Source organism: Corythoichthys intestinalis, chromosome 18 (genome assembly GCF_030265065.1).
Source record: "Corythoichthys intestinalis isolate RoL2023-P3 chromosome 18, ASM3026506v1, whole genome shotgun sequence".
In the NCBI taxonomy this organism is placed as follows: Eukaryota; Metazoa; Chordata; class Actinopteri; order Syngnathiformes; family Syngnathidae; genus Corythoichthys; species Corythoichthys intestinalis.
In genome coordinates, this window is record NC_080412.1 from 14,729,519 (window position 1) to 14,754,948 (window position 25,430).

Sequence of the window (25,430 nt, forward strand, 5' to 3'; positions counted from 1 at the left end):
TCTGTTTCTTGACACTCAATGATACCTGCTACATGGAGTTTTTGGATCAAAACAAGGTAAGTATGCGATAATATCTCGTTAAAGTCATGGCGTCTTTAATCATGCTCTCGCGTGCTCTCACCGGATAGGGTTTTACTGTTTAGAAAAATTTTTTTTTTTTAGAAATGCCCTCCTGTTTAAAATGTTTCATCCCCCAGAAAATTGAGATTTTAATCTTTCCGATGATGTATCACACATGCCTATCAATTTTGAAAGTTGGACAAAGTTGAAAGTATGTATATATATATATATATACATATATATATATATATATATATATATATATATATATATATATATATATATATATATATATATATATATATATATATATATATTAGGGCTGTCAAAATTATCGCGTTAACGCGCGGTAATTAATTTTTTTAATTAATCACGTTAAAATATTTGACGCAATTAACGCACATGTCCCGCACTGTCCCATGTCAGACAGTATTCTGCCTTTTGGTAAGTTTTACAGCAAGGTTTTTTTTTGTGCTGTCTAACAGCGAACTCTTGTGGTCGCTTTGCGACATGGTATATTGCTTTCTTGCCAGTTCATTATGGCTGCATGACGTCTCGGGCTGACGCCTACGTTGTAATGTTGTGCTTATATGATCCTTGGACAAGATTTGTCCGTAAGTATGGTTGTTGTAAAGAATGTACATATTATGTTAGTAAGCGAAACGTTATATTTTTTTGTATGAGATGCTTTTTGTCTATGTTTAGTGAACCTGTATAGCGTGCTAAGCTAACGTTGTTGCTAATGCAATGCTTGTGTACTTTTTTTTTTGTAGTTTCACTACGGTCTAAAGAGGACAATGGTTTGAGGCCATTTTATTAATAAATCAGATGAAAAAGGAAGAAGTCTGATTATTAAGGCGTCGTTCACTAGCTGTCTAGCTTTGGAAAAAGTAGACGCTTCGGAGTGAGGACAGCATAGACAGATTTAAATGACAGTAGAGTGAAATGCCCACTACAGTCCTTATGTACTGTATGTTGAATGTATATATCCATCTTGTGTCTTATCTTTCCATTCCAACAATTTATTTTACAGAATATACATATAATTTACAGAAAAATATGGCATATTTTATAGATGGTTTGAATTGCGATTAATTGCGATTAATTACGATTAATTAATTTTTAAGCTGTAATTAACTCGATTAAAATTTTTAATCGTTTGACAGCCCTAATATATATATATATATATATATATATGGCGGAAAACACTCAGGTGACTTCAAGTTCCGCTCTGAAACCACCAATTTGGCCAAATTTCAAAACTGTCCGATATGCATGTGCGATACATCATTGGAAAGCTTAAAATCTCCGTTTTCTGGTGGGAAAAATTTTTTGAACAGGAGCGCATTTCATGTTTTTTTTTGTTTTGTTTTGTTTTAACAGCAAAACCCTAACTGGAGGCGAGAGCACGCGAGAACAGAATTAAATACGCCACTATTTTAACTAGATATTATCACGTACCTACCTTGTTTCGATCCAAAAACTCCATGTAGCATGTATCACCGAGTGTCAAGACACAGCTGTGAATGGCCACAGCCAGATTTTTTTTTATTTTATGGGTGAAACATGGTGATATAACAAGGGTCGCGATGCAGAAATCGCAGACATCAAGGAGTGGTTGAGATTTTCTTTTTCGTATAGTTACCCTTTTAAACGTTATTTTTCTATTTTTCTTTGTTTAGATTGATTATTTATCATCTAACATATCGGGGAAAATGCGACAGTAACAAAAAAAAAATACAGTTAAGCGATAGTTATGAGGTAGATATCCGTGACTTTTTTACGGACACCAAATTTTTCATTGTGATGTAATTTGTTTAAAAGTTTAAAATATGCGAGTGAGTAATTTTTTTAAAGTCTTTTTCTTTTTTTAAACTAAATATTAGACATCAATTAATGATTCTAAACTAAAAATGACAGATATTTTGAATAATAAACATAATTACTTATGTTCTTTTTATGGCTAGATTGAAACAAAAGCGGTTGCACGACATCTGTAAACGGGGGTTTTCTGCGTAAAATGGACAAATTAAAAGTAGTTCAGGGGCTTAATGCGCCATGAATCTGCTATGGCAGCATAAAGACATATTGTTCTATCAAACACAACAGTTGTTTTGGCTTAAAATACTGCAGTTTCTTTTAAAGACGAGTGCAAGAGCAGAAACTGCTTTTTCAGTCTTGTCTGTGTTTTCTGCCATATATATAGCGGAAAACACTCAGGTGACTTGAAGTTCCGCTCTCAGACCCCCAATTTGGCCAAATTTCAAAATTGTCCTATATGCATGTGTGATACATCATTGGAAAGCTTAAAATCTCAATTTTAAGGGGGAAGACAAATTTTAAACAGGAGGGCATTTAGGGGGGGGGGGGGGGGAGTTTTTAAACAGCAAAATCCTAACTGGAGGGGAGAGCACGCGAGAACATAAATAAAGACGCCATGATTTTAACTTACCTCTTTTTGATCTAAAAACTCCATGTAGCATGTATCACCGAGTGTCAACACACGGCTGTGAATGGTGAATGGTGATTTTGGGGGAATTGTATGGGTGAAACATGGCAATATAACAAGGATCGTGATGCAGAAATCACAGACATTAAGGAGTGGTTGAGATTTTCTTTTTCAAATTTTTAAAAATTATTTATCATCTAACAGCGGGGAAAATGCGACAGTCACAAAAAAAAAAAAATACAATTAAGCGATAGTTATGAGGTAGATATCCGTGACTTACTTACAGACACCAGTTTTTTTCATTGTGACGTAATTTGTTTAAAATATGCGAGTGAATCATTTTTTAGTCGTTTTTTTTTTTTTTTTTTTTTTTTTTATTGAGACATTGATTAATTATTCTAAGCTAAAAATGACAAGCATTTTGAATAATTAATATAATTACATTCTTTTTATGGCTGCGTTGAAACGGAAGCGGTTGCGCAACGTCTGTAAACGGGGGTTTCCAGGGTAAAACAGAACAATTAAAAATAGTTTAGGGGCCTAATGCGCCATGAATCTGCTATGACAGCATCTAAACATGTTGTTCTATCAACACAACAGTTCTTTTGTCTTAAAATACAGCTCTTTATTTTAAAGAGGGGTGCAAGAGCAGAAACTGCTTTTTCAACCTTGTCTATGTTTTCCGCCGTATATATACTTTTTTTTTTTTTTTTTTTTTTAACGTATCAACAAATAAAATTATAAATGAATATGATGTTAATAAAAACTGCATTAAAATAAATAAAAGCAGAAATACATTCTGGTTATGGACCACATAGGTTGACATCACATTTTGGAGGAAAATATTACATTTGCCGTAAAGGCGTGGCCCACATGACCCAAAAAGTGCAAAAGTCCAAATATGTAGACGCCAAGTCTAAAATTAGTTAATATATACTATATTAGGTAACACTTTATAATAACTATCCGTCATAACTAGTTAACACATCATCACTTAACTGTTAATAAATGATTTATTGTTGACTTAAGTGTTTGTTGACAGTTTGCTGTTTTGTATGGGCAATAAATGCCCCTCATAAATTAAGTTTATTCTGTGTTTAGCACAAAGCGTGTCCCAAACTAATGGGTTTGTACTGTACTGTTGGACTGTATTTTGTTGTTCTGCCATGTGATGGTTCAGTATGTGTGTTTCTAGGCATCTCAATAATGTTCAACATTTCATCTGTGGTGTTTCTATGGTAAATACAGAACATAGAAAGGCCAATGGGTGGAACAATATTGAGGTACAAAAAATTGACATTTTAAATATCACCTCAAATTTCTGTACCGTAAACTTCTTCAACCTTTTTGCTGTTCTTCAAAGTTTAGTAGATGGTTATCAAACTATTAACAACTGATCAGTGAATTTTGAGTTGATATATTAAGTATTAGTTATAAGTTTATGCATTTTATTCTAAACTTGCACTTATTCCTCATTTGCTTACAATTAAGAAATGCAGAGTAGTCGCAACTATAGAATAACGTCCCAATAACATAGAACTATCAATTGATACTTAATAAGTCATTAGTTAGTAAGTTAATAATAGCTTGTTAATGGTATATTACTAATTTGTAAGGCGTAAGTATAAATCATTGACATACAGCTTACAAGTCTATTTAGAATCTAGTTTATGACCCATTATCCATCAGTTTATTTATGATATATTGACTATAAGGCATCGATATAAACAACCTGTTAACAAACAAACAGTAAATTATTTTTTAACCGTTTACTAATGATCTATTAACTAGTTACAATGGTTAGTTACAATAAAGTGTTACCTTTTATATTATTTATTTTTAAATATATGTTTTTTTATCTATAATAAAATGTTAATTTAAAAAAACATAACAATAAATATAAAAAGAAACAAACTCTGGTTATTGCTCTTAATAACATTCATTCATTCATTCATTTTCCATGCCGCTTATTCCTCACGAGGGTCGCGGAGGTGCTGGAGCCTATCCCAGCTAACTTCGGGCAGTAGGCAGGGGACACCCTGAATTGGTTGCCAGCCAATCGCAGGGCACAAGGAGACACACAACCATTCACGCACACACTCACACCTATGGACAATTTAGAGTGTTCAATCAGCCTACCATGCATGTTTTGGGGATGTGGGAGGAAACCGGAGTGCCCGGAGGAAACCCACGCAGGCACGGGGAGAACATGCAAACTCCACACAGGAAGGCCGAAGCCCGGGATTGAACCCTTGATCTCAGAACTGTGAGGCAGACGTGCTAACCACTCAGCCACCGTGCTGCTCTTAATAACATTCTAAAGATAAAAAACAAAAAAAACAACAAAAAAATGATGATAGGTAACAGGTCTAGCTGTACCTTGAATCACAAATTCCACCAGTTTAGCTGTGTGGAAATTAAAGTGCCTGTGACACCATCAAAAAAAATCTTAAATAACATTATTGTGTGAATTAAAATCATATTTTGAGACGATTAAACTATAAACAACAATTTGGCAAAGCGCAGATGATGAGAAATTAGTCTTTTAATCTGCCATTTCGCCACACCTGTCATTATAGCGCTCTGGCATCCACAGCTGGATGATGACGTCAGCAGGGTCACGATTTCAGCTGATTTTGAATTCAGCCCATGGAAGTGGAAGATTCAGAACGTGGAAAATGCGACGGGGAGCAGCAAAATGCCTTGATTGTTTCAATCCCTCTACTCCAATATTTTTACAGGATATTCTTTTTATCTAAGCATTTTTCCCCAATTGCTAAATAAATGGTATGGTCATGACAAATAACAGTCTTGTGCTAAATGAAATAAGAAATATTAAAAATGCATTTGTTCAGTACAACAGGGCAGAATTACAGCAAAATGGTCAAAACTGATGACTTCCTCCTCTCCCGAACGATATTTTATGCCACCGGAGTTAGTCCGGCATTTGTCACTTCCCTGCCCCGGCTTCGGAGACGGATGAAAGAGCGTAGACAAAACAAGAGGCGTGACAGCTCGGCGACATTCTTTTCTCGCCTTTCACGATGAAAAATCACACAAAACTAACCCGACTCATGTCACACACGGCGGCGGGGTTAATTGTCTTCACAGATCGGCCAGCACCCGGCGGCGAGCATGTTTTGGCTTGTCGTTCTGCTGCGGCCATGGCGGGTTGGCAGTGCTCATCGTCTGGAATGATCGCCGAAAATAGCCCATTCTCGGTGGATGGACCGGCCGACATCGGAGCAGGGGGCTGCTCATGGCCAAGCCGAGGAAAGCGCATTGTCAGCGGGCACGCCTCTATCGGCCGGTGACCATGGTGTGCGACAAGCCACCAGTCGTCGGCCGTGTGGCCTTCTCGGTGGAAAGATAGTATTTTCACCCACAAAATGCAAGCCACCTCCTTATTAAAACGTGTGCAATGATACCAGTATTTGACATAATACAAAACATGTAGTTTACTCACTTTCTCATCGGTGCAATGGTCCCACAGTTGTCGGACTTGTTTTGGTCATCTCCGTGGTGAACGGCAACTTTTTGAAACCCAAAAAGGCTCACACGCCTCTCCTTGGTGAAGCAACAAAAAGCTGCAGCACATTGGGCTGGCGTGATGTGAAAAATAAACTAATTAATTCGCAAAATCAGCTGAATCCACAGACCTTAATGGCTGTATTGTGAGATGGTGACCCGGCTGACGTCAAATTCGCATTCTTCCTCAATCTAGGAAGTCACTCATTTTCATGGCGCGGGATTCAAAAGATTGTATAAATAAATCGGTCGCCTCCACACACATCCAAGCGGTCCATTTAATTCAGGAGCATAAAATACCACATGAAATATGAAATTAACATGCTTTTTGCTGTTATAGGCACTTTAAAGAATCATTCATTCATTCATTCACAAAATATCATTAATAACATTTCTTTTTTTAAATAGCCTTCTTGTCTTTAAAGTAATAAACATTTTAAAAAACTGAAGAGATAATTGCCGTTGTATCTTTAAGCTGTTTTGTTTTAAAAATAGAGATGAAAAAAATAAGAGAATATTTACTGTTTTCCATTTTTTGTTTTGATAATTTAAAAAAATGTATAAAAGAAACTTCATTTGATTTTTTTAAGTAAATAAATGAGAGAATATGTTGAACAAAAGTAAACCCGTCTTAAACAAAATGTTGTTCTTTTTCCGCTATTTGTGTTGTCAGCCCCCCAAATACAAAGTAATGACTTCACAAATAAACTCTTTTGCACCCATATTAATTAATCATCGGCAATAAAAAAAACTCAAATGGATTCATAACATCAATTTATCGCCCAGGCCTAGATTCCGCACACATTCTTCCCAAGTTATTGATTTAGCATCCTGGTAATTGGTTATGGATTAGTAGCCAGCTTCATTCTTCGTTCATTCTGACAGGTCGGGCCGCTGCAACATGTCGCGCTTCACGCTGCGGCTGCCCGACGCGTACAAGAGAGAAACGCTCATTTTGTTGAAGCTAGCCGGCCCAGTGGTAAGTTGGGTGCCATTGATGATAATATAGATCCAGTTGTGTGGCTCTTTTAATCTTTCTGCTGTGAATTTTAATAAGTTTGTCACTAATAGACACCTGTTCAATTTGATTTTGAAGTGGATCGGACGTCTATCGCCGTCAATGGCGGCCATCGAGTTAACAAATCTTTTTTTTCTGGTTGACCTTTCAGTTCATTTCTCAGCTTCTGAGCTTCCTGATCGGCTTCGTCAGCCTGGTGTTCTGCGGTCACTTGGGGAAAAGCCAGTTGGCCGGCGTGGCCTTAGCTATCGCGGTAAGACGCATTTTTGTCACATCGGTGTCGTCGATTTCACACTGCTGTTTTCGTCTCAGGTGATAAACGTCTCGGGTATTTCCATCGGTAGTGGCCTAGCGTCAGCATGCGATACGCTCATATCACAGGTATTGTCATTATTATGTTGTTGAGATGGTTTACTAATGACGTTTGTCTTTGTTTCCGACGCTGTTGGTGACGTCAGACGTACGGCAGCGGTAATCTGAAGCTTGTGGGGGTCATCCTGCAGAGGGGCATCCTTCTCCTACTGCTTTCCTGCTTGCCCTGCTGGGCCGTCTTGCTCAACACACAGCACCTACTGTTAGCGGTTGGGCAGAGCCGCGATGTCGCCACGTAAGCATACATTTTTCTCTATACGTATGAAGTTATATATGGCAGAAAACACGGACAAGGCTGAAAAAGCAGTTTCTGCTCTTGCACCCCTCTTTAAAATGAACTGCTGTATTTGAAACCAAAAGAACTGTTGTGTTTGATAGAACAATATCTCTATATGCTGCTATAGCAGATTCATGGCGCATTAAGTCCCCGAACTATTTTTAATTTGTCCGTTTTACCCTGGAAACCCCCGTTTACAGACATCGCACAACCACTTTTGTTTCAACCTAGCCATAAGAAGGTAAGTAATCGTGTTTAGTAGAGATGTCTCTATGAAAATGATCACGTCATTTTCAAAGTATCGGAATCGGCAAAAAAATATGCCATGCCTTTTTAAAATTTTTTTTTTTTTTTTAATTGAATCGTTTTCTAATAGTATTTAACGTTACAGACATATTATGTTACTCTCATCCAGAGTCTTTAATTTAGGCTTAAGGTAGGGTTATCAAATTTATCCCAATAACGGCGGTAATTAATTTTTTTGAAAATGTATCACGTTACAATATTTATCACAAGTAATGCATGTGTTGCACGAACCACTCACGCATTGTCGCGGTCAATCTGTAATGGCGCCGTTTTACCTATTTAGAGAGATAAAAGGCAGCGTAAAATGAGTAGAGTGAATTTTGGCAGCCTTTGGAGCCTGTTTTTAATAGGCTAAAGCCTTACAATTCCTCTCCCTACGATTAGAAATATGTTGGGAAGCAATGCGGGGTAGCAGAGTAGCAATTGATCTTTTTCTTAACACCTTATGTTATTTCCCAACGCAGAGAAGATATATCAGTTGGTAGCACTACGCACAGTCATGGTTCCACTTCCCATCATGCATTTGGGTTGAATGGCTGCAGTATCATTTACTGAAAGCTCAGCAAATACACTAGATGGCAATATTTAGTCACAATATACAAAGTCACAAGTCTTTCTATCCGTGGATCCCTCTCACAGAAAGAATGTTAATAATGTAAATGCCATCTTGGGGATTTATTGTCATAATAAACAAATACAGTACTTGTATAGTACAAATACATGTACTGTATGTTGAATGTAAATATTCGTCCGAGTTATATTCATTTTTCTCTTAATGCATTGCCTAAATGTATATGATCGGGAAAAATTATCGGGAATGATTGGAATTGAGTCGGGAGCAAAAAAAAGCAATCGGATCGGGAAATATCGGGATCGGCAGATACTCAAACTAAAACGATCGGGATCGGGAGCAAAAAAACATGATCGGAACAACCCAAGTATTAAGTATTCAAAATGTCTGTCATTTTTAGCTTAGAATCATTAATTGATGTCTAATACTTAGTATATATATATATATTAAAAAAAGAACGACTTTAAAAATTTATTCACTCGCACATTTAAAACTTTTAAACAAATTACGTCACAATCACGAAATTAGCGTCTGTAAAAATGTCACGGGTATCTATGTCAGGGGGCGCACGGGCAGGCAGGTTGTGTGGACCCAAATGCAAGGAAACAACAACGCAAGGCAGGTGGCAGAGAACTCAAAAAATGGTTTTAATTATAACTAACAAAAGCACAAAGTACAAACAAAAGGACTGGGGATCAAAAGGCAAGGTTCTAAACAAAACTTACTTAAACGGAGGGACTGGTACACGAAGGCTTGGAGAGGTCTTGACTTTGAGACAGACAGACATTGACAATGACGCAACAAGGAGTGAACAGAAAATGGGAGCTTATATACACACAAGCAGACAAGGGGTAACGAGACAACAAGGAACAGGTGAGCACAGGAGGATAGTCTAGGAGAAGGCACATCAGGTGAAATCAATGGGCAATCACAGGGACAAGTCACACTAGGAGAAAACAAACACAAAACCTAACAATCTACCTCATAACTATCGCTTAGTTGTATTTTTTTTCGCTACTGTCGCATTTTCCCAAATATTTTAGATGATAAATAATCAATCCAAACAAAGAAAAATTGGGAAAAAAACGTTTAAAAGGGTAAATATATGAAAATGAACCACTCCTTCATGTCTGCGATTTCTGAATCACGACCCTTGTTATATTACCATGTTTCACCCATAAAATCCCCCAAAATTCCGGCTGTGGCCATTCACAGCTGTGTCTTGACACTCGGTGATACATGCTACATGGAATTTTTGGATCGAAAAGAGGTAAGCACGCGACATTATCTCGTTGAAATCATGGCGTCTTTAATTATGCTCTCGCGTGCTCTCACCTCCAGTTAGGGTTTTGCTGTTTAATTTTTTTTTCTTTTAAAATGCCCTCCTGTTCAAAAATTTGTCTTCCCCCAGAAAACTGAGATTTTAAGCTTTTCAATGATGTATCACACATGCATATAGGACAATTTTGAAATTTGGCCAAATTGGGGGTCTCGGAGCGGAACTTCAAGTCACCTGAGTGTTTTCTGCCATATATATATATATAAGCAATAGCTGCCACTCATGGCACTAAACGTCCAATCTATTTCGACTTGGGGGAGTGGATGAATGTTCAGCCGACCCTCCCAGTCAAGCACCGTCAATGGTACTGTAACATGACCATTCTCTTCCAGTCATAGACTTCACTATCAGTTGACAGGAAACGGGGCGCGGAGCCGCTCCATAGGGGGCCAATTTTCAAAAACATTTCAAAACCAAAACCGCTAGCGACCTAAACCCCAAAATAGGCACCTCCCTTGGGTATATATGAGTCTCCATGAGAAGCGGCATCAAAAAATTCAAAGTGGTTTCGTAATAAAATCCTGGTTAATTACTTTTAATATATAACAAAACTTAAAATGGTTATAAAATTCTCAGATTTTACGCTAAATGCACAAAAATCACCAAGATAATCACCACATTTTCAGGCTCAATAGTAATATTTAACATTCAGTATCATATACCATAAGTATTTTCCCGAAATACTGACTTTTTTTTTTTTTTATTTAGTGCAATTTTGATATGTTTTCAACGGCTAATAACTTACTCAATTTTCACATCCAAAACTTAACGAAAGCATGTAGAACCACCTTAATTTTACTCATGAAAAACAAATTTTGCATTATTCAGGTTAAAATCCTATGACATTATTTCTTCAGCACGTGTCTTGTCGGCTATCTGGCCCTCGTTGTTTTTAGATTTAAATGTTACATGACATAAAACATGTAAAGGCAGATTTTTTTTTTGTATAGACGCAAAAATGTCTAAAAGACGGGGGGGGTTGCCCCAAAAAACGGGCAGTTTTCCGAAAATTACTTGATTATTTGAATGTAAAGTTACGCTCTTGTGTACAGATACAAAATCCTAAATGGCGGCCATCACAAAATAAAGAGCTTTTGAAGTTGAAAATTATTGTAAATAAATGCATAAATCCCGGAATTAATTAGCATCTAAAGATATGAAGGTAAAACAGTCTTGATTCTTGGTTAATAGCAAAAACCCAGGCAGTTATCATTCATTTTGCGTAAATATTTCAAGCTAAACCCACGCTATTTTTTTCCCATCCATTTCGTTCGTCTTGTTACCACCTAAATCCGGAGTTAGAACGCAGCATGTGTTTTAGTTCATCGCAGTGAAAGTTTCCACAACGCTTTCCCTGGCCCGGCCCCGTACATGAAGCCGTGGCGCAATGTCTGTAGGAGCTGTCTCTTCAACTGATAGTGAAGTCTATGTTCCAGTTTAAATGAATTGGACGTCTATCCTTGTCATCGAGGTGTAAAAAGAGTACTAAAAATATCTACTCAAGCAAAAGCACTGTTCCTGTTGTTGTTAAAATTCAAAGTAACTCAAAATAAAAGTAACTGAGTTACTTTTTTGTGTGCCTCTGTGGACCCACACGCGCACACACACATATATATACTGTATATATTATGTTTCTTTTTATTATAACTATTTTTCCATTCTTAGTTTCTGGTTTTATCACATGCTCACAAATGTTCAGAATTTATTTTTGTCATGTACTTTTCTTTTTCAAAAGCAGTAAGATGAACAAAAAACATCTGAATACTTTGACATCCATGGATTGCAAGCTTTTGACAAATACACATTTCTTCATCTCATGAGAAGTGGATTAATTTTGACTTTTGTCTGCGTTTTTCCTCAAAGGCTCTCTCAGCTCTACGTCAACATCTTCATTCCTGCTTTACCCGTAAGTGCGCCCAAAAAAGACGCTTTTATATGTAGAAAATGAATGTTATTAATGCCATTGACGCATCTTTGCAGGCCGCCTTCATGTACCAGCTGCAGGCGAGGTATCTTCAGAATCAGGTGCCAATCACCGTGTCTTCTACCGCTGGGCGTTTGCGTCTTGTGCGCCTGTCAATCACTGAGTAAATGAATGAACGCTATCTCTGGCAGGGCATCATGTGGCCTCAGGTGATATCCGGGGTCGCCTGCAACATTTTCAATGCAATCATCAACTACATCTTTCTGGCTGTGCTTGATCTCGGGGTGGCGTGAGTACATTCGCATGTGTGGGTGGGAATTGTTGGAGTCAATGAGTACCTGAATTGTAAATGAGTATATGTACAGTTTTACTGAAAGGCGTGGTGTTAAAACTTCAATGACTCAGCATGTCATGCAAAAATTCAGCCCCCAAAGCTAATTTTACCTCAATACTGTCTTTTTTGGGAGGCTTAGATTGATGACTCACTATGAAACACGAACATTTTTAAATGTTTTTTTTTTTTTTTTTTAACATTTAATTTAAAAAAAAAAATTTAAACCCCCACTTTCGTCCACATTTTGGTTAACAATATTAACTTTTGCTATACAAGTTTGCCCACATACAGTATGTAGACACCAGGTTTTAATTTTAATTTTTTTATATACACACATACGTACATGCATATACATACATACATATACAGTGGGGCAAATAAGTATTTAGTCAACCACTAATTGTGCAAGTTTTCCCACTTGAAAACATTACAGAGGCCTTTAATTGCCAACATGGGTAAGCCTCAACCATGAGAGACAGAATGTGGGAGAAAAAAAAAACAGAAAATCAAATTGTTTGATTTTTAAATAATTTATTTGCAAATCATGGTGGAAAATAAGTATTTGGTCAATACCAAAAGTTCATCTCAATACTTTGTTATGTACCCTTTGTTGGCAATAACGGAGGCCAAACGTTTTCTGTAACTCTTCACAAGCTTTTCACACACTGTTGCTGGTATTTTGGCCCATTCCTCCATGCAGATGTCCTCTCGAGCAGTGATGTTTTGGGGCTGTCGTTGGGCAACACGGACTTTCAACTCCCTCCGCAGATTTTCTATGGGGTTGAGATCTGGAGACTGGCTAGGCCACTCCAGGACCTTGAAATGCTTCTTACGAAGCCACTCCTTTGTTGCCCTGGCTGTGTGTTTGGGATCATTGTCATGCTGAAAGACCCAGCCACGTCTCATCTTCAATGCCCTTACTGATAGAAGGAGATTTTCACTCAAAATCTCTCAATACATGACCCCATTCATTTTTTCCTTTACACAGATCAGTCGTCCTGGTCCCTTTGCAGAAAAACAGTCCTAAAGCAAAGCAAGATGTTTCCTGAAGATGTGTTTTATGTGGTGTACCTGAACGCACCGCGTGGCTGACTTGACACACAGCGAAAGGAGTTTTTACTTTCACTTTTTTATGTTCAGCTGCGGCAGGCAGAAGGCATGTTGTGTTGCACAAGTTCTGACATAAATGATTAAATATCTGATGAAGCTGGCGATTTTTTGGCGATGTTACAATCATAATAATTGTTAACTTATAAAGACTGGCGAACGGAGGTCGGACGAGGACCGTCAAGATCGTAGACATTCTACGGCAGGGGTCTCCAAACCAGTCCTCGAGGGCCGCTGTGGGTCCTGGTTTTTGTTCATACCGATCAAGCACCGACCTTTTAACCAATTTGGTTTCGACTAAAACAAGCAGCACCTGACTGCAATCAACTGATGACACTTATTAAACACCAGATTGGTGAAAAGGTGTGGTCTTGTTTTGTTGGCGTGAAATCCTGCACCCACTGCAGCCCGATGTGAAATAGTTTGGAGACCACTGTTCTACGGCCATATTGTCGAGCCCAATCATTTACATCTTCATTTCAACGGTAAGCCTCACCTTTTTACTTTTTTCACCACCTGCACTAACATTGTTGGAACCCATGTTGATTTCTCTCACAAGATAATCCACCGTGTGTTCATCTTGCGGGAAAAAAACTGTGGCACCGTCATAAATCGCCGGATTTCGAGCATGTCATCAGATGTAGAAACCAATGGCGAGTCAAATTTTACATCGGATGTTGAAAAGATCGTGTGTCGAAGCGATCGTATGTGGAGGTACCAGTGTATATTTAAAAAAACAAAACCTCCCCTGGTATGGTGGGTGGCTGTTCATCTCAAGCTCAGGTCCTCTACCAGAGGCCCGAGAGCTTGAGGGTCCTGCGCAGTATCTTTGCTGTTCCTAGGCCTGTTCTCTTCTGGACGGAGATGTCTGATGGTTAACCAGGTATCTGCTGGAGCCACTTCTCCAGTGTGAGGGACACGGTCCCCAGTGCTCCTATGACCACGGACACCACTGTTGCTTTCACCTTCCAGGCTCTCTCCAGCTCATCCTTGAGCCCTTGGTATTTCTCCAGTGTCTCGTGTTCTTTTTTTCCTGATATTGCCATCGTTGGGGATGGCTACATCGATCACAACGGCTGTCCTCTTCTGCTTATCCATGATCGCAATGTCCAATTGGTTGGTCACAACCATCTAATCAGTCTGTGTCCGGAAGTCCCCCAGGATCTTGGCCCTTTCATTTCCCACCACCTTGGGAGGTGTTTCCCATTTCAATCTAGGGGTCTCCAGTCCATACTGTGCACAGATATTTCTGTACACTATCCCGGCTACTTGGTTATGGCTTTCCATGTATTCTTTTCCGTTCTGTGTATTCTCTTCCCTCACCCATCCTTCCCCCATCTTTCACTGGTAGGGTGGCTGCTCATCTCAAGCTTGGGTCCTCTACCAGAGACCCAGGAGCTTGAGGGTCCGGTGCAGTACCTTTGCTGTTCCTAGTGTAGAGGATTCACATTGAAATCAGGGGCGGACTGGTAATCTGTAGCTTCTGGAGGATCACAGAACGGCCGGTGCTCTGGACGGCCGGCGGCCGCCATACATACTACGCTGTTTTTATCCCCTCTCTACTCTGTGATTATCTACAGTTCGCATCGAATCCGACAGGTGGCAGCAATGCACCTGGCTGAAAGACTTGTTGTGGCCCACGAAGGGTTGAGATGGAGAGGGTTACTTGCTAGGTATATTAGCAATTGGCAAACATTTTAGCTGTAAAACAACGTATGCACACGCAGCAGCACTATTAATTCAGAAGAAATATAACAAAATATTAATAAAATGAATTGTTTTACTTTCAAGTTTAGGTAGTTGAATTGATATATATTTTTAATCATTTATACATCGTTTTGTTTTCTGGTTAATACTTTCCAATGAAGGTTACAGGATTTGTCTTGAAATGTTTATTGTATTTTCATTGGAATTTATTATTTGTGTGGCAAGATTAATTATGGCATAAACAATGAAGTCATTTTATAGACACGGGATAGGTGTTATTATAATCAATTGGATACATAAAACTTGCTTTGAAAAAGAAATTCTTTTATTTGTTTATTCAGGTTGATTATAGAGCTAGGGCAGAAGATGAATCCAACTACAGTTCATCCCTGCAGTACTTTGAGCGCCCCAAGTCAGACAGTCACAGTCTAGACCTGGGGTGTCCAGACTTTTTGCAAAGGGGGTCAGATTTGGTGTGTTAAAAATGTGGGGGGCCGACCTTGGCTGACGTCCTTTAAGTAGAACAATATATTTAAGCAAATTTTAGCAAGCCATTGTGTGTGTCACATTTGCTTTATTATTTTTCTAAAATTAATCATTTCAACAATCTCGCAACCAGCCTTTGTGGCTTACTCTTTCGACTCTCGGGCTCTTGCGAAATACTGCTGCTGTGAAATTAAACTAGCTTCAAGTTGCTCCAGTTTATCGCTATGTATCTTCCCTGTAATCTTGTCATACATGTATGCCTATCTTGTTTGGTAATATTGCCTCACATTGAATTCTTTAAAAGCAGCGACGGTCTCTTTGCAAATGAGGCAGACACAGTTGTTGCGTATTTTAGAGAAGAAATGGTCCAATTTCCACCTATCCTTGAAGCGTCGGCCATCGCAATCAACTTTCTTTTTTTTTGTTGATTGTCGCCATTTTAGAAAATTGGGAGTAAAGGGTCACACGGGGTAATGTTGTGTGGAGTGCCGCAGCCTTATAGCGGGTAAATGAGGAGCAGCATTTAGTGTGTAAGCTACTTCATATGCTGGTAGCAGTGTTGCTGACCAATTTTTTAAGTCCGTGTGTGGGCCAGACGTTATTGATTTTATGACAGAGGCTGGGGGCCGGGTGAAATTTGTCCATGGGCCACATCTGGCCCCCGGGCCTGACTTTGGACATGTCTGGTCTAGACACATTTTCCTCATTTTTCTCTCAAAGTGAACGAAATTGATGCATTTTACAATAAAATATTTTTTAAAATTCTCCCGGGCTTCATGCCCCCGGACCCCCCTAGAGGGTCTGTATACAGCGATTCTTGTGGGCTGGGCTGAGTCAAACTCCAGGGCTGCTTTTTAGTCCCAGTCCGCCCCTGATTGAAATACAGACGCTTTGGTTTCAGTTGCATGAGGGAGAAGTCCGTAGATTTTATTTGAGAGCATGGTTTGATAGAGCTCGGCTCCCGAGCATTGCGTAATTACAAAAGCAAGACACATCTGGACTTGCCTGGAACTGCAGACTCCCCGCTGTTCCAGCGATAGAGTCTGGCGACCGTTCCGCAGATCATATTCCCAGGGTGGAGCAAGCCACAGCAAAGAGACACTGGAGTGGACCAATCAGCGATGGCGGACGTGATGTTGGTAAAGCGATAAGAAACACTAGCGCGAGGAAGCACATCTTCTTTTAAAAGAAATGCTTCCAGCGCTGTCAGTTTCTGGGGTTATAGCGACTCGATGTGTTTTTGATAATTTAAAACTGAATTTACTGCGGATTGGAACATATTCTCGGCTCCCCCATTCACCATCTGTGTTGTTGTGGAGACAACTTCCTACGCACCAGAGTGACGTTGCTCGTTAAGAACACGTCACGCAAGTAAACTAATCTGATTGCACGGTTACTTTCTTTCGGGCTCGAGAGGCCAATTAGGAGCTGGATCCCAGACTCTTCTCACGGTGTTCGAAAAAAAAAAAACAGGGAGAACAGTCTGGCCGTGCCAGGCAACATCTGGACCTCCATTGGGTTTGGCAAAAACAAGTAGTCCACTTGAGGTCTTTTTGGCAGAGACTTTGGGTCATGCTGACCGTTTAGATACACAAAACAGGATGTTCCGAGAAGTGCGATAACAGCGTACGTGACTGAGACCACGTCCATGCATTCTAAGGCCTTTTATGGAAACAGTTTGTGAATGCACAATATTCCCCCCTTCTGTAGTTTTAACTACAAACACAATAGCAAAATTCCAACATTCAACAATCACGCAAAACACATGAGTCATTCCATTTTCCCCAACAAATAACCGAACATTTTGCTTTTGTTTTTACATTCTTTCATAAAGTGTCCCAAACATTCTTTCGACATGTCCTGATATCGAACAGTTCACACAGTTCAGTTCAATGGACTCCTGATGTGCGTCAGTCCTGGTGGATGGGCGTAGACCTACTAGAGGTCTTCTGGACAGGGATGTCTGGTGTTTCTCCGGGTATCCACTTCTCCAGTGTGGGTGACACAGCCCCCAGTGCTCCTATGACCACAGCCACTACTGTCGCATTCACCTACCAGGCTCTCTCCAAGTCTTCCTTGAGCCCTTGGTATTTCTCTAGTTTCTCGTGTCCTCTTTCCCCGATATTCTCACACACATTCTCTTTATGTAGCCCTGCTCACTGGGGTTACTAGAGTAGTAGCATTCCAACACTGCCTTGTTCGCATCTGTTGCGTGTTCCAGTAGCCCAGTTCTCACAATGGTCCAGCACCTGGCGCAGCCCTTGTTTACCCGGTATGTCTGAGCCGGTTTGTCTCTGTGTTCTGTATCACTCATTGTTTGAGGTAGTTAGGTGGTAGCGCTAATGTCTTGCCCAAGAACCCCAACTGGAAGATGTTATTATGTTGCTCAGTGCCCCCTGCTGGATTTGAACCCGAGCTATCCAGTTGCCCCAATATTAAACGCTCGTTAATTGGATTCGACGTCTAGCGCTGTCAATGGCAGCCAGTTAATTCAATGAGTTACCTAGAGAGGGTTAATTCAGACTGCAAAACCAGTATTATTGAGGATTATGAGATTTAGTAAGCATATTGTGAGTAGACCCGCAAAAAAAGTCTCAAGGAGCCATAGCTTGTCCCCGCAACCCAGAGGTTGTGGGTTCGATTCTCCACCCTGATGAACTCGCCTAAGTATCCTTGAGCAAGATACTGAACCCCGCATTGCTCCTGGTGCTGCGTCACCAGTAGGTAGATGGCGAGATAGTGTAAAGCGCTTTGAGCTCCTTGAAAGGTGGAAAAGCGCTATATAAGTATAACACCATTTACCATTTACCATAGCTAAGAAGACACAGCAATGCAGCCATTTTGAATCAAAGCTACCATAAGAGGGCCAAATTCTAATGACTCACCATAAAAATTTGAAATTCAGCCATCAAACCCAGTTTCACTGGGCAGTTTGAAATTTGGTAGGCATGACTGACCTGAGCGGCCTCTCGCTTTCAGAAAAACATACAAAAAGGTGGCCATTTTGGAACAGAGCATCCATTTGAGGGGCAATGTTTTTTTCCCCAAAATGAAGTTATTGAAGTTTAACTGAGAAAAACTAACAACGACACATTTTTCTTCTTCTTGTCCCTCAAAAAAGTGGATCGGCAGCTGCTAATGCCATCTCTCAGTACTCCTTGATGGTGGTTTTGTTTGTGTACATGAACGCCAGGGGTCTTCACAAAGCCACGTGGGGCGGTAAGAGAAACATGTTATTCAATAGGATAACAGAACTGAATTGAGGCACTTTCAGGTTGGTCGCTGGACAGCTTGCGCGAGTGGGGACCCTTCATGCGTCTGGCAATGCCCAGCATGCTGATGATGTGTCTGGAGTGGTGGCTTTACGAGATTGCCAACTTTTTGGCAGGATTAATCAGTGAGGTGGAACTGGGAGCCGAGTCCATCGTGTACCAGCTGGCCGTCATGGTCTTTATGGTACGGCGTGACGTGTTGTGATAGACGAACAGATACGTTCCACCCAAATATCTGTGGCGTGAAAATTGCTATTCACTCCCTTTTTTGCAGTTCCCGACGGGTTTCTCCATTGGGGCTAGCGTTCGCGTGGGAAACGCTCTCGGGGCCGGCAACGCTGAGCAGGCCAAGCTGTGTGGGAAGGTGTCCGTCATGTGCGCAAGTAGGCCTACGTTACACACACCTGAATGGTAACATCAAAATGTTCAGTGTGTATCACCTTGTTTTTGTCCAATCTAGTGGTGGTCGCATGCTTCACTGGGACGTTCCTGGCCTTGTCCCGCGATGTCATCGCTTATATTTTCACCACAGATAAGTAAGCGCCACCTAATCACTGTAAATTCTGCACTATAAAGCACACCCGACTGTAAGCTATACCACACAAATAAAATTTATAGGGGGGTGGTAACTGGCCCTCAGTTGCAAGTGTCTACATTTTACATTGAGAGACAGCTGTCAGCACTAACCCTATCATAGCAGCTTCATCTTAGCATACTGTGGATTTCCATTCTTTTTAAATGTACCAAAATGGCTAGTCTTAACTTGTTTTGTTGTTTTCAAAAAGGCACCAAGCATTGGACTGAGCCTTCTAAATCTCAATCAATAGTGCTAACGCACTCAACTAGTGCCATGCTAGGATATCCCATATCCACGGGTGGTTATCCTTAAATCGTTATTCTGCAGTGATACGAAAGGTCTTTTCTTGACAAGAAGTCAGCATGTACCTGTAAATAACTCTCCTTTCTTACAAAAGTAGCCTCAAAAATGCTATAAAATTAAAATACCTGAGATGAGCCTCAAACGGTATAAAAAATTTAAATAAGGATCTATGTACAACAAAAGAACAATTGGCTAACTTAAATAGCAAAAGTCCGCTAGCTTAAATGCTATAAAACGTTAACTTTTTTTTTTTTTTTTTTTTTTTTTTAACAGTGCTCTTAACAAATGGTTCAGACACATATTCCAACAAAAAACGGCTAAATATACCCATAAACTAAATTACGAATACATTAAAAAAAACAGCGCAAACAAAAACTTAGCTTATGTTGGTTTTAACATGGAGCAGCTGGATTTAGCCATGTTAAATAAGCCAGACTAGAAGGCAGTGTATCCACTCAAATCAATAAAACTGATTGCAAACACTTTAACAATAAACCATGACAATGCCACAATAATGAAACGAATACTCGAAGCAGCAAAATTCGAATCTTTTTAATCGAATACTCGAGTTAATCGATTAATCGTTGCAGCACTACTCCGAAGTGTCAATTAATGAAACATTATGCTAGTTCATAGACTTCATTGCCTATTGACGTAACACTTCGTCATTCTTTGCGTAACGCCTTATCAGAGGGGGCCGAGCTTCATTGAGTAATAGCCGAAGACGGCACACGCTCATGTCGGATTTAAGCTTGGATTTTTGAAGAACTACGAAAGCTGCACCGCATACAAACAGGAAGGATTGTCTCAAGAGTGATTTGTTCGAGGATTCAAGGTAAATATTATATTTTTTGTACCATGCATGCGTGATTGAAGCATTTATTTGCAGGAATTTTCTACTTTGTTTACACATGGAGGCGGCTAATTTTTGTAACTGACTAGCCTCATAGTTGGCAATATTTACACAAAATAAATGCTACCTGCATGTTTTTTTGCTTCTAACCAAAAATCGAGACTGTTTTACGTCCATATCTATAAATAATTCAGGTATTTAAGCATTTATTCATAAGTACTTTCGCCAGAAAAGCTCTGTTTATGCCAGACGGCCGCTAGCCTTATTCGCTGACAGAGGAGCATTGTCCTTCGACAAAATACGTAAAATAAACACTAACTCCACGGTTTCTTTGCTTTTAACCCAAGAATCAAGACTGTTTTACAACCATATCTATGAAGAATTCGGGGATTTAAGCATTTATTCACAAGAATTTTCGCCAGAAAAGCTCTATTTACGTCAGGTGGCCGCTAGCCTCATTCGCTAACAGTATATAGTGTATAATGATTATAAAGCGCTATTCTATTCTGTAAAAAGTTGTGATTGTATATAGAATTTATTAATAATCTATTTAGATATTATTTATAATTGATTCTGCATGTTTTCCTCAAGTATTAAGTTTTTGATGTTAAATTGAGTGATTTATTAGCTGTTGAAAACTTGCATTAAATTAAAAAAAATTTAAGTTGCTATTTTGGTCAAAAACTTGATCCTGAAAATATAGGTGATTATCTCAGCATTTGGTGACTTTTTTGTGCATCTAGTGTAAAAATCTGAGACTTTTATAGCCATTTTAAGTTGTGTTATACTTATATGAAAAAATAATCGGGATTTTATACGGGAATGACTTTGAATTTTTTTTTTTTTTTTTTTTTTTTTTACCCATGGAGAGTCATAAATGGCTAAGGTAGGTGCTTGTTTTGGTTTTTGGTCGGTAACAGATTTGGTTTTGAAAATATTTGTGAAGTTTTTTAAAATAGTTAGTCCCCCTATGAATCGGCCCCATTTCCCGTGTCATGTCAGTAGGTTATGAAGTCTATGGCCAGTTAGCATATAAAAATCCATCATTGACATGACATTTATTTATGAAAGCCACAGATTTTAAATGAAGAGAACAAAATAGCAACAACAAAAAAATACAGTTTTGTGCCCTCACTTCACCAGCACTCCCTTGCCCAACCCCCCTTTCCTCCATAGGGATATTGCAGAAAGGGTGGCACATGTTTTGAAGATGTACAGCGTCGGTCACGTTGCTGACTCCTTCGCCGTAAGACCCTTGATGATGTCATCCACAGAACACTTTTGGGTTTTTTCACCATTTGCACCTCTTAGGCTGTGATAGGAGGAATCGTTCGGGGCGCCGGAAAGCAAACCGTGGGCGCTGTCTGCGGCTTGGTGGGCTATTACGTGGTTGGATTCCCCATAGGAGTCTCACTCATGTTCCCTATCAACTTGGGTATCTTTGGTGAGGCAAGAGTTTTGGATATTGTGAAGAAAATCTTTATTTTCAGATCACATGATACAGAATGTCATCTTTTCTTTGCAGGCCTGTGGGCTGGATTCTTGATTTGTACTGTCCTGCAGTCTGTCTTCTACATCATTTATCTGTGCAAGCTAAACTGGAAAAAAGCTACAGTTGAGGTAAGTAAAGATGCCAGGGTTAAAATAGCTAGCCAAAGGTAGCTTTTCCATTTTATGTTGGCTATGATCTGACATTGGCCTCTCTCATTTTGTCCGCAGGCACTAGTACGTGCTGGAGTCCATGTTAGAGAACAAGACAAGATCTTTGTGATCGATGACAAAGGTAAAGAACCAACTAAAACTCAATGGCAATGAAACATGATTGTTCATTATGTATTCTGAGGTCGTAGTTGTTTTTGTCGAAAGCAATTTTTGCTAACAAAAGTCTTGGTGTAAGCATTTGTAGGGCAAGTGACTGTTATTGGTCATTGAAATAGAAATTAAGCACATACAGACCTGATGTCCACATACAGTGTATCACAAAAGTGAGTACACACCTCGCATTTCTGCAGATATTTATGTATATCTTTTCATGGGACAACACTGACAATATGACACTTTGACACAATGAAAAGTAGTCTGTGTGCAGCTTATATAAGAGAGTTAATTTATTTTCCCCTCAAAATAACTCAAAATATAGCCATTAATTGCCTGTTAGTGCTCAGACCATACGCCGCAGTCTACATCAAATTGGTGTGCATGGCTGTCACCCTAGGAGGAAGCCTCTTCTGAAGACGGCACACAAGAAAGCCCGCAAACAGTATGTTGAAGACATGTCAACAAAGCCAATAGATAACTGGAACCATGTCTTATGGTCTGATGAAACGGGCGGGCTTTCTTGTGTACCGTCTTCAGAAGAAGCTTCCTCCTGGGGTGACAGCCATGCACACCAATTTTAATGTAGAGTGCGGCGTATGGTCTGAGCACTAACAGGCTGACACCCCACCTCTTCAATCTCTGCAGCAATGCTGAAAGCACTCCTGTAACGGGTCACATGACATTTTGGAGGGAAAATGACAAGCAGTACTCAATTTGGACATTTAGGGATGTACGTAGTTTCTAAAGGGTGTACTCTTGTTGCAAGGGGTTTAGATATTAATGGCTATATTTTGAGTTATTTTGAGGGGAAAATAAATTAACTAATTGTATATAAGCTGCACACAGACTACTTTTTATTGTGTCAAAGTGTCATTTTGTCAGTGTTGTCCCATGAAAAGATATACTTACATATCTGCAAAAATACGAGGGTATACTCTCTTTTGTGATACACTGTACATGGACGTCACATTTTTGGGTCATCTCGACCACACTTTTCTGTTAAGTCCATGTATGTGGACACCACGTCTCAATTCTTCTTTTTTTTTTTCATTATTGTATTATTTCTATTATTATAATGTTTAAAATTATGAATGAATAAAGACATGTTTTTTTGTTTTTTGTTTTTTTGTTTTTTTATTCATAGTATTTAACCCATTGACCGCTACTGACAACAATAGACATCCAATTCATTTAAACTAGGAAGACTGGCTGTGAACTCACATTTTTCTGTGCCATTGACAGCATTGGACATCCCATATTTTTTAACTGGGAGGGGCGAATGAACGAATAGCAGTCAATGACTTTAATGAGAGCCTCATAAAGGGTTAAGAGATGTATCCGTGACCGAAATCTGCCTAGCAACATGTTAAAACGCTTTCCCTCACAGCACATGAACAGCAGATGAACACCCACTCATCCATTCCTACACGTCCAGAACAACCCGAAACGGATGGATCTGACCCATTGTCGTTCCGCCAACTTGTGCTACGACGTGGCCTGGCGGTACTCGTCATGGTCTCCATCCTCGCTGCAGGAGTTCTTACCAGCGAGCTGCTCTTTGCTCTGAAATCGGACTGATTTGGAGCCGAAAGATAGGAAAATGCAATGTAATTAAACTAATCCAAATGTTATCATTTTGTGGTAATCATCAGCTCTGCATGCAATACCGGCAAACTCATTACAAATCAACCTCAAGTCACGTCTGCTTCCGTCGCGCATCATAATGGGCCGCAGTGGCCCGGACACCTCATCGAGATTGCCCAAGATTTCCTCTCTGGAGGCTGCAATCAGTGTCACGCTGTGTCGCCATTAACAACAACGAGGTTGTGTGTATCTCTGTGTAGTGTTATACACAGCCTGCAACAACAATTCTACTTGAGAGTGTGGTAAACACAAGCCAAAATAGGCCACTTCAAACCAAAATGGCTAACTTCCTGTGTCTTTTTAAGGATGACTTCTTAAAGGGATCCTCTATTTTTAAGACAAGTAATTCTTAAAAGATAAATGTTAGTATGAGTTATAATAATTTGATATTAAAACCCCTCTTATTGTTTTTGTTTTAATAAAGTTTGTAAAATTATTTTAAGTGATAGGTCGGCATTCTTGTTACGTCACAGTGCATGACGTCACTGTTCCCGTTGCCGAAATTTCAGCGTGTCACTCGTTAGCTTTCCCAACATGTCGTCAGTTCTACCATTCCTATTTGAACCAGATCTGAAAAGTGAAGAGCAGGACAGCACTGTTGGTCGTTCACAAGACGAGCTTCAGGGAAAAATGCGAGCAGCAAATACCTGATAAGACAAAAGTTGGGCAAAACTGGTGATGCGAGAGAGTCCTGTTGGGAACTCCGGTGGGGAGCGAGAGTGTATGCTGTCCGGTTTTATTAGCAGATATTCAAGGTAAGCATGTTGCGTTTTCAAACTTATCCCATTATAATTATGTAGATTGTTAGCATCCAGAGCTGCCGTGTGCTTTACATACAGTACAGGCCAAAGAGCACACCTTGTGTAATCCATGTCTCGTACATTGTAACGCGTGGTAGCTAGGATACGTGTATAAAAGTACCAAAAAGGGGAGAAGCTTCCACTATGCACATTTATTCACAAAAAAATATTTCCACCTTGACCACTCTTCACTCGGGAGCTCAGCAGTAAGCAAACACGTGTTCCCTGGCGAACTCCAACATCGTTGTGAGGTCCCCGTCAGAGTCACTGTCGTCGCTGTAGCGTGCCATAGTGCTTTAATTATTTAGTATGATTTGGGGAAAATTCCCACGAAGAATAGTCAACATAAAAGATAGCAATAGTAATCCAAATCCGCGTTTTTTACTCACTTCAAGATCCAGGAATTAGACCGATCCCATGGCAATGTCGCAGCCGTCGATTCCACAAAATAGACTCATCCGAAAAGCCGCTGTGGGACCGAAGAATCAAAAAAAGATAGACAGATCCGAAACCAATATTGCAGACGTGGTGGGACCGTCGGATCCAGAAAATAGACGGATCCCTTACTTGACTGAGGATCTGGGAAAAATGTTTGGGCGCCAGTTGTAACGCGTGGTGGATAGGGTACGTGCATACAGGGACCAAAAAGGGGGAGAAGCTTCCACTTATGCACATTTATTCACTA

General features: G+C 39.7%; 1 protein-coding gene across 2 annotated transcripts; it reads left to right on the forward strand.

The window, feature by feature from the left end:
* The first annotated feature begins 570 nt into the window (after nucleotides 1–570).
* Nucleotides 571–24,232, forward strand: LOC130906127 (multidrug and toxin extrusion protein 1). Of its 2 annotated transcripts, XM_057820091.1 has the most exons (17): nucleotides 571–674; nucleotides 6,923–7,016; nucleotides 7,207–7,308; nucleotides 7,368–7,436; nucleotides 7,514–7,662; nucleotides 11,784–11,826; nucleotides 11,901–11,945; nucleotides 12,036–12,133; nucleotides 18,600–18,697; nucleotides 18,753–18,934; nucleotides 19,025–19,133; nucleotides 19,211–19,286; nucleotides 21,660–21,729; nucleotides 21,795–21,927; nucleotides 22,009–22,103; nucleotides 22,203–22,266; nucleotides 23,689–24,232. In XM_057820091.1, exons 2-17 carry the CDS (start codon nucleotides 6,939–6,941, stop codon nucleotides 23,877–23,879), a joined length of 1,602 nt encoding a protein of 533 aa, XP_057676074.1. In that variant the 5' UTR covers nucleotides 571–674; nucleotides 6,923–6,938; the 3' UTR covers nucleotides 23,880–24,232. The 2 variants fall into 2 exon arrangements, with proteins under 2 accessions (XP_057676074.1, XP_057676075.1); XM_057820092.1 differs by lacking the exon at nucleotides 6,923–7,016 and having other exon boundaries at nucleotides 613–674.
* Nucleotides 24,233–25,430: the final 1,198 nt, after the last annotated feature.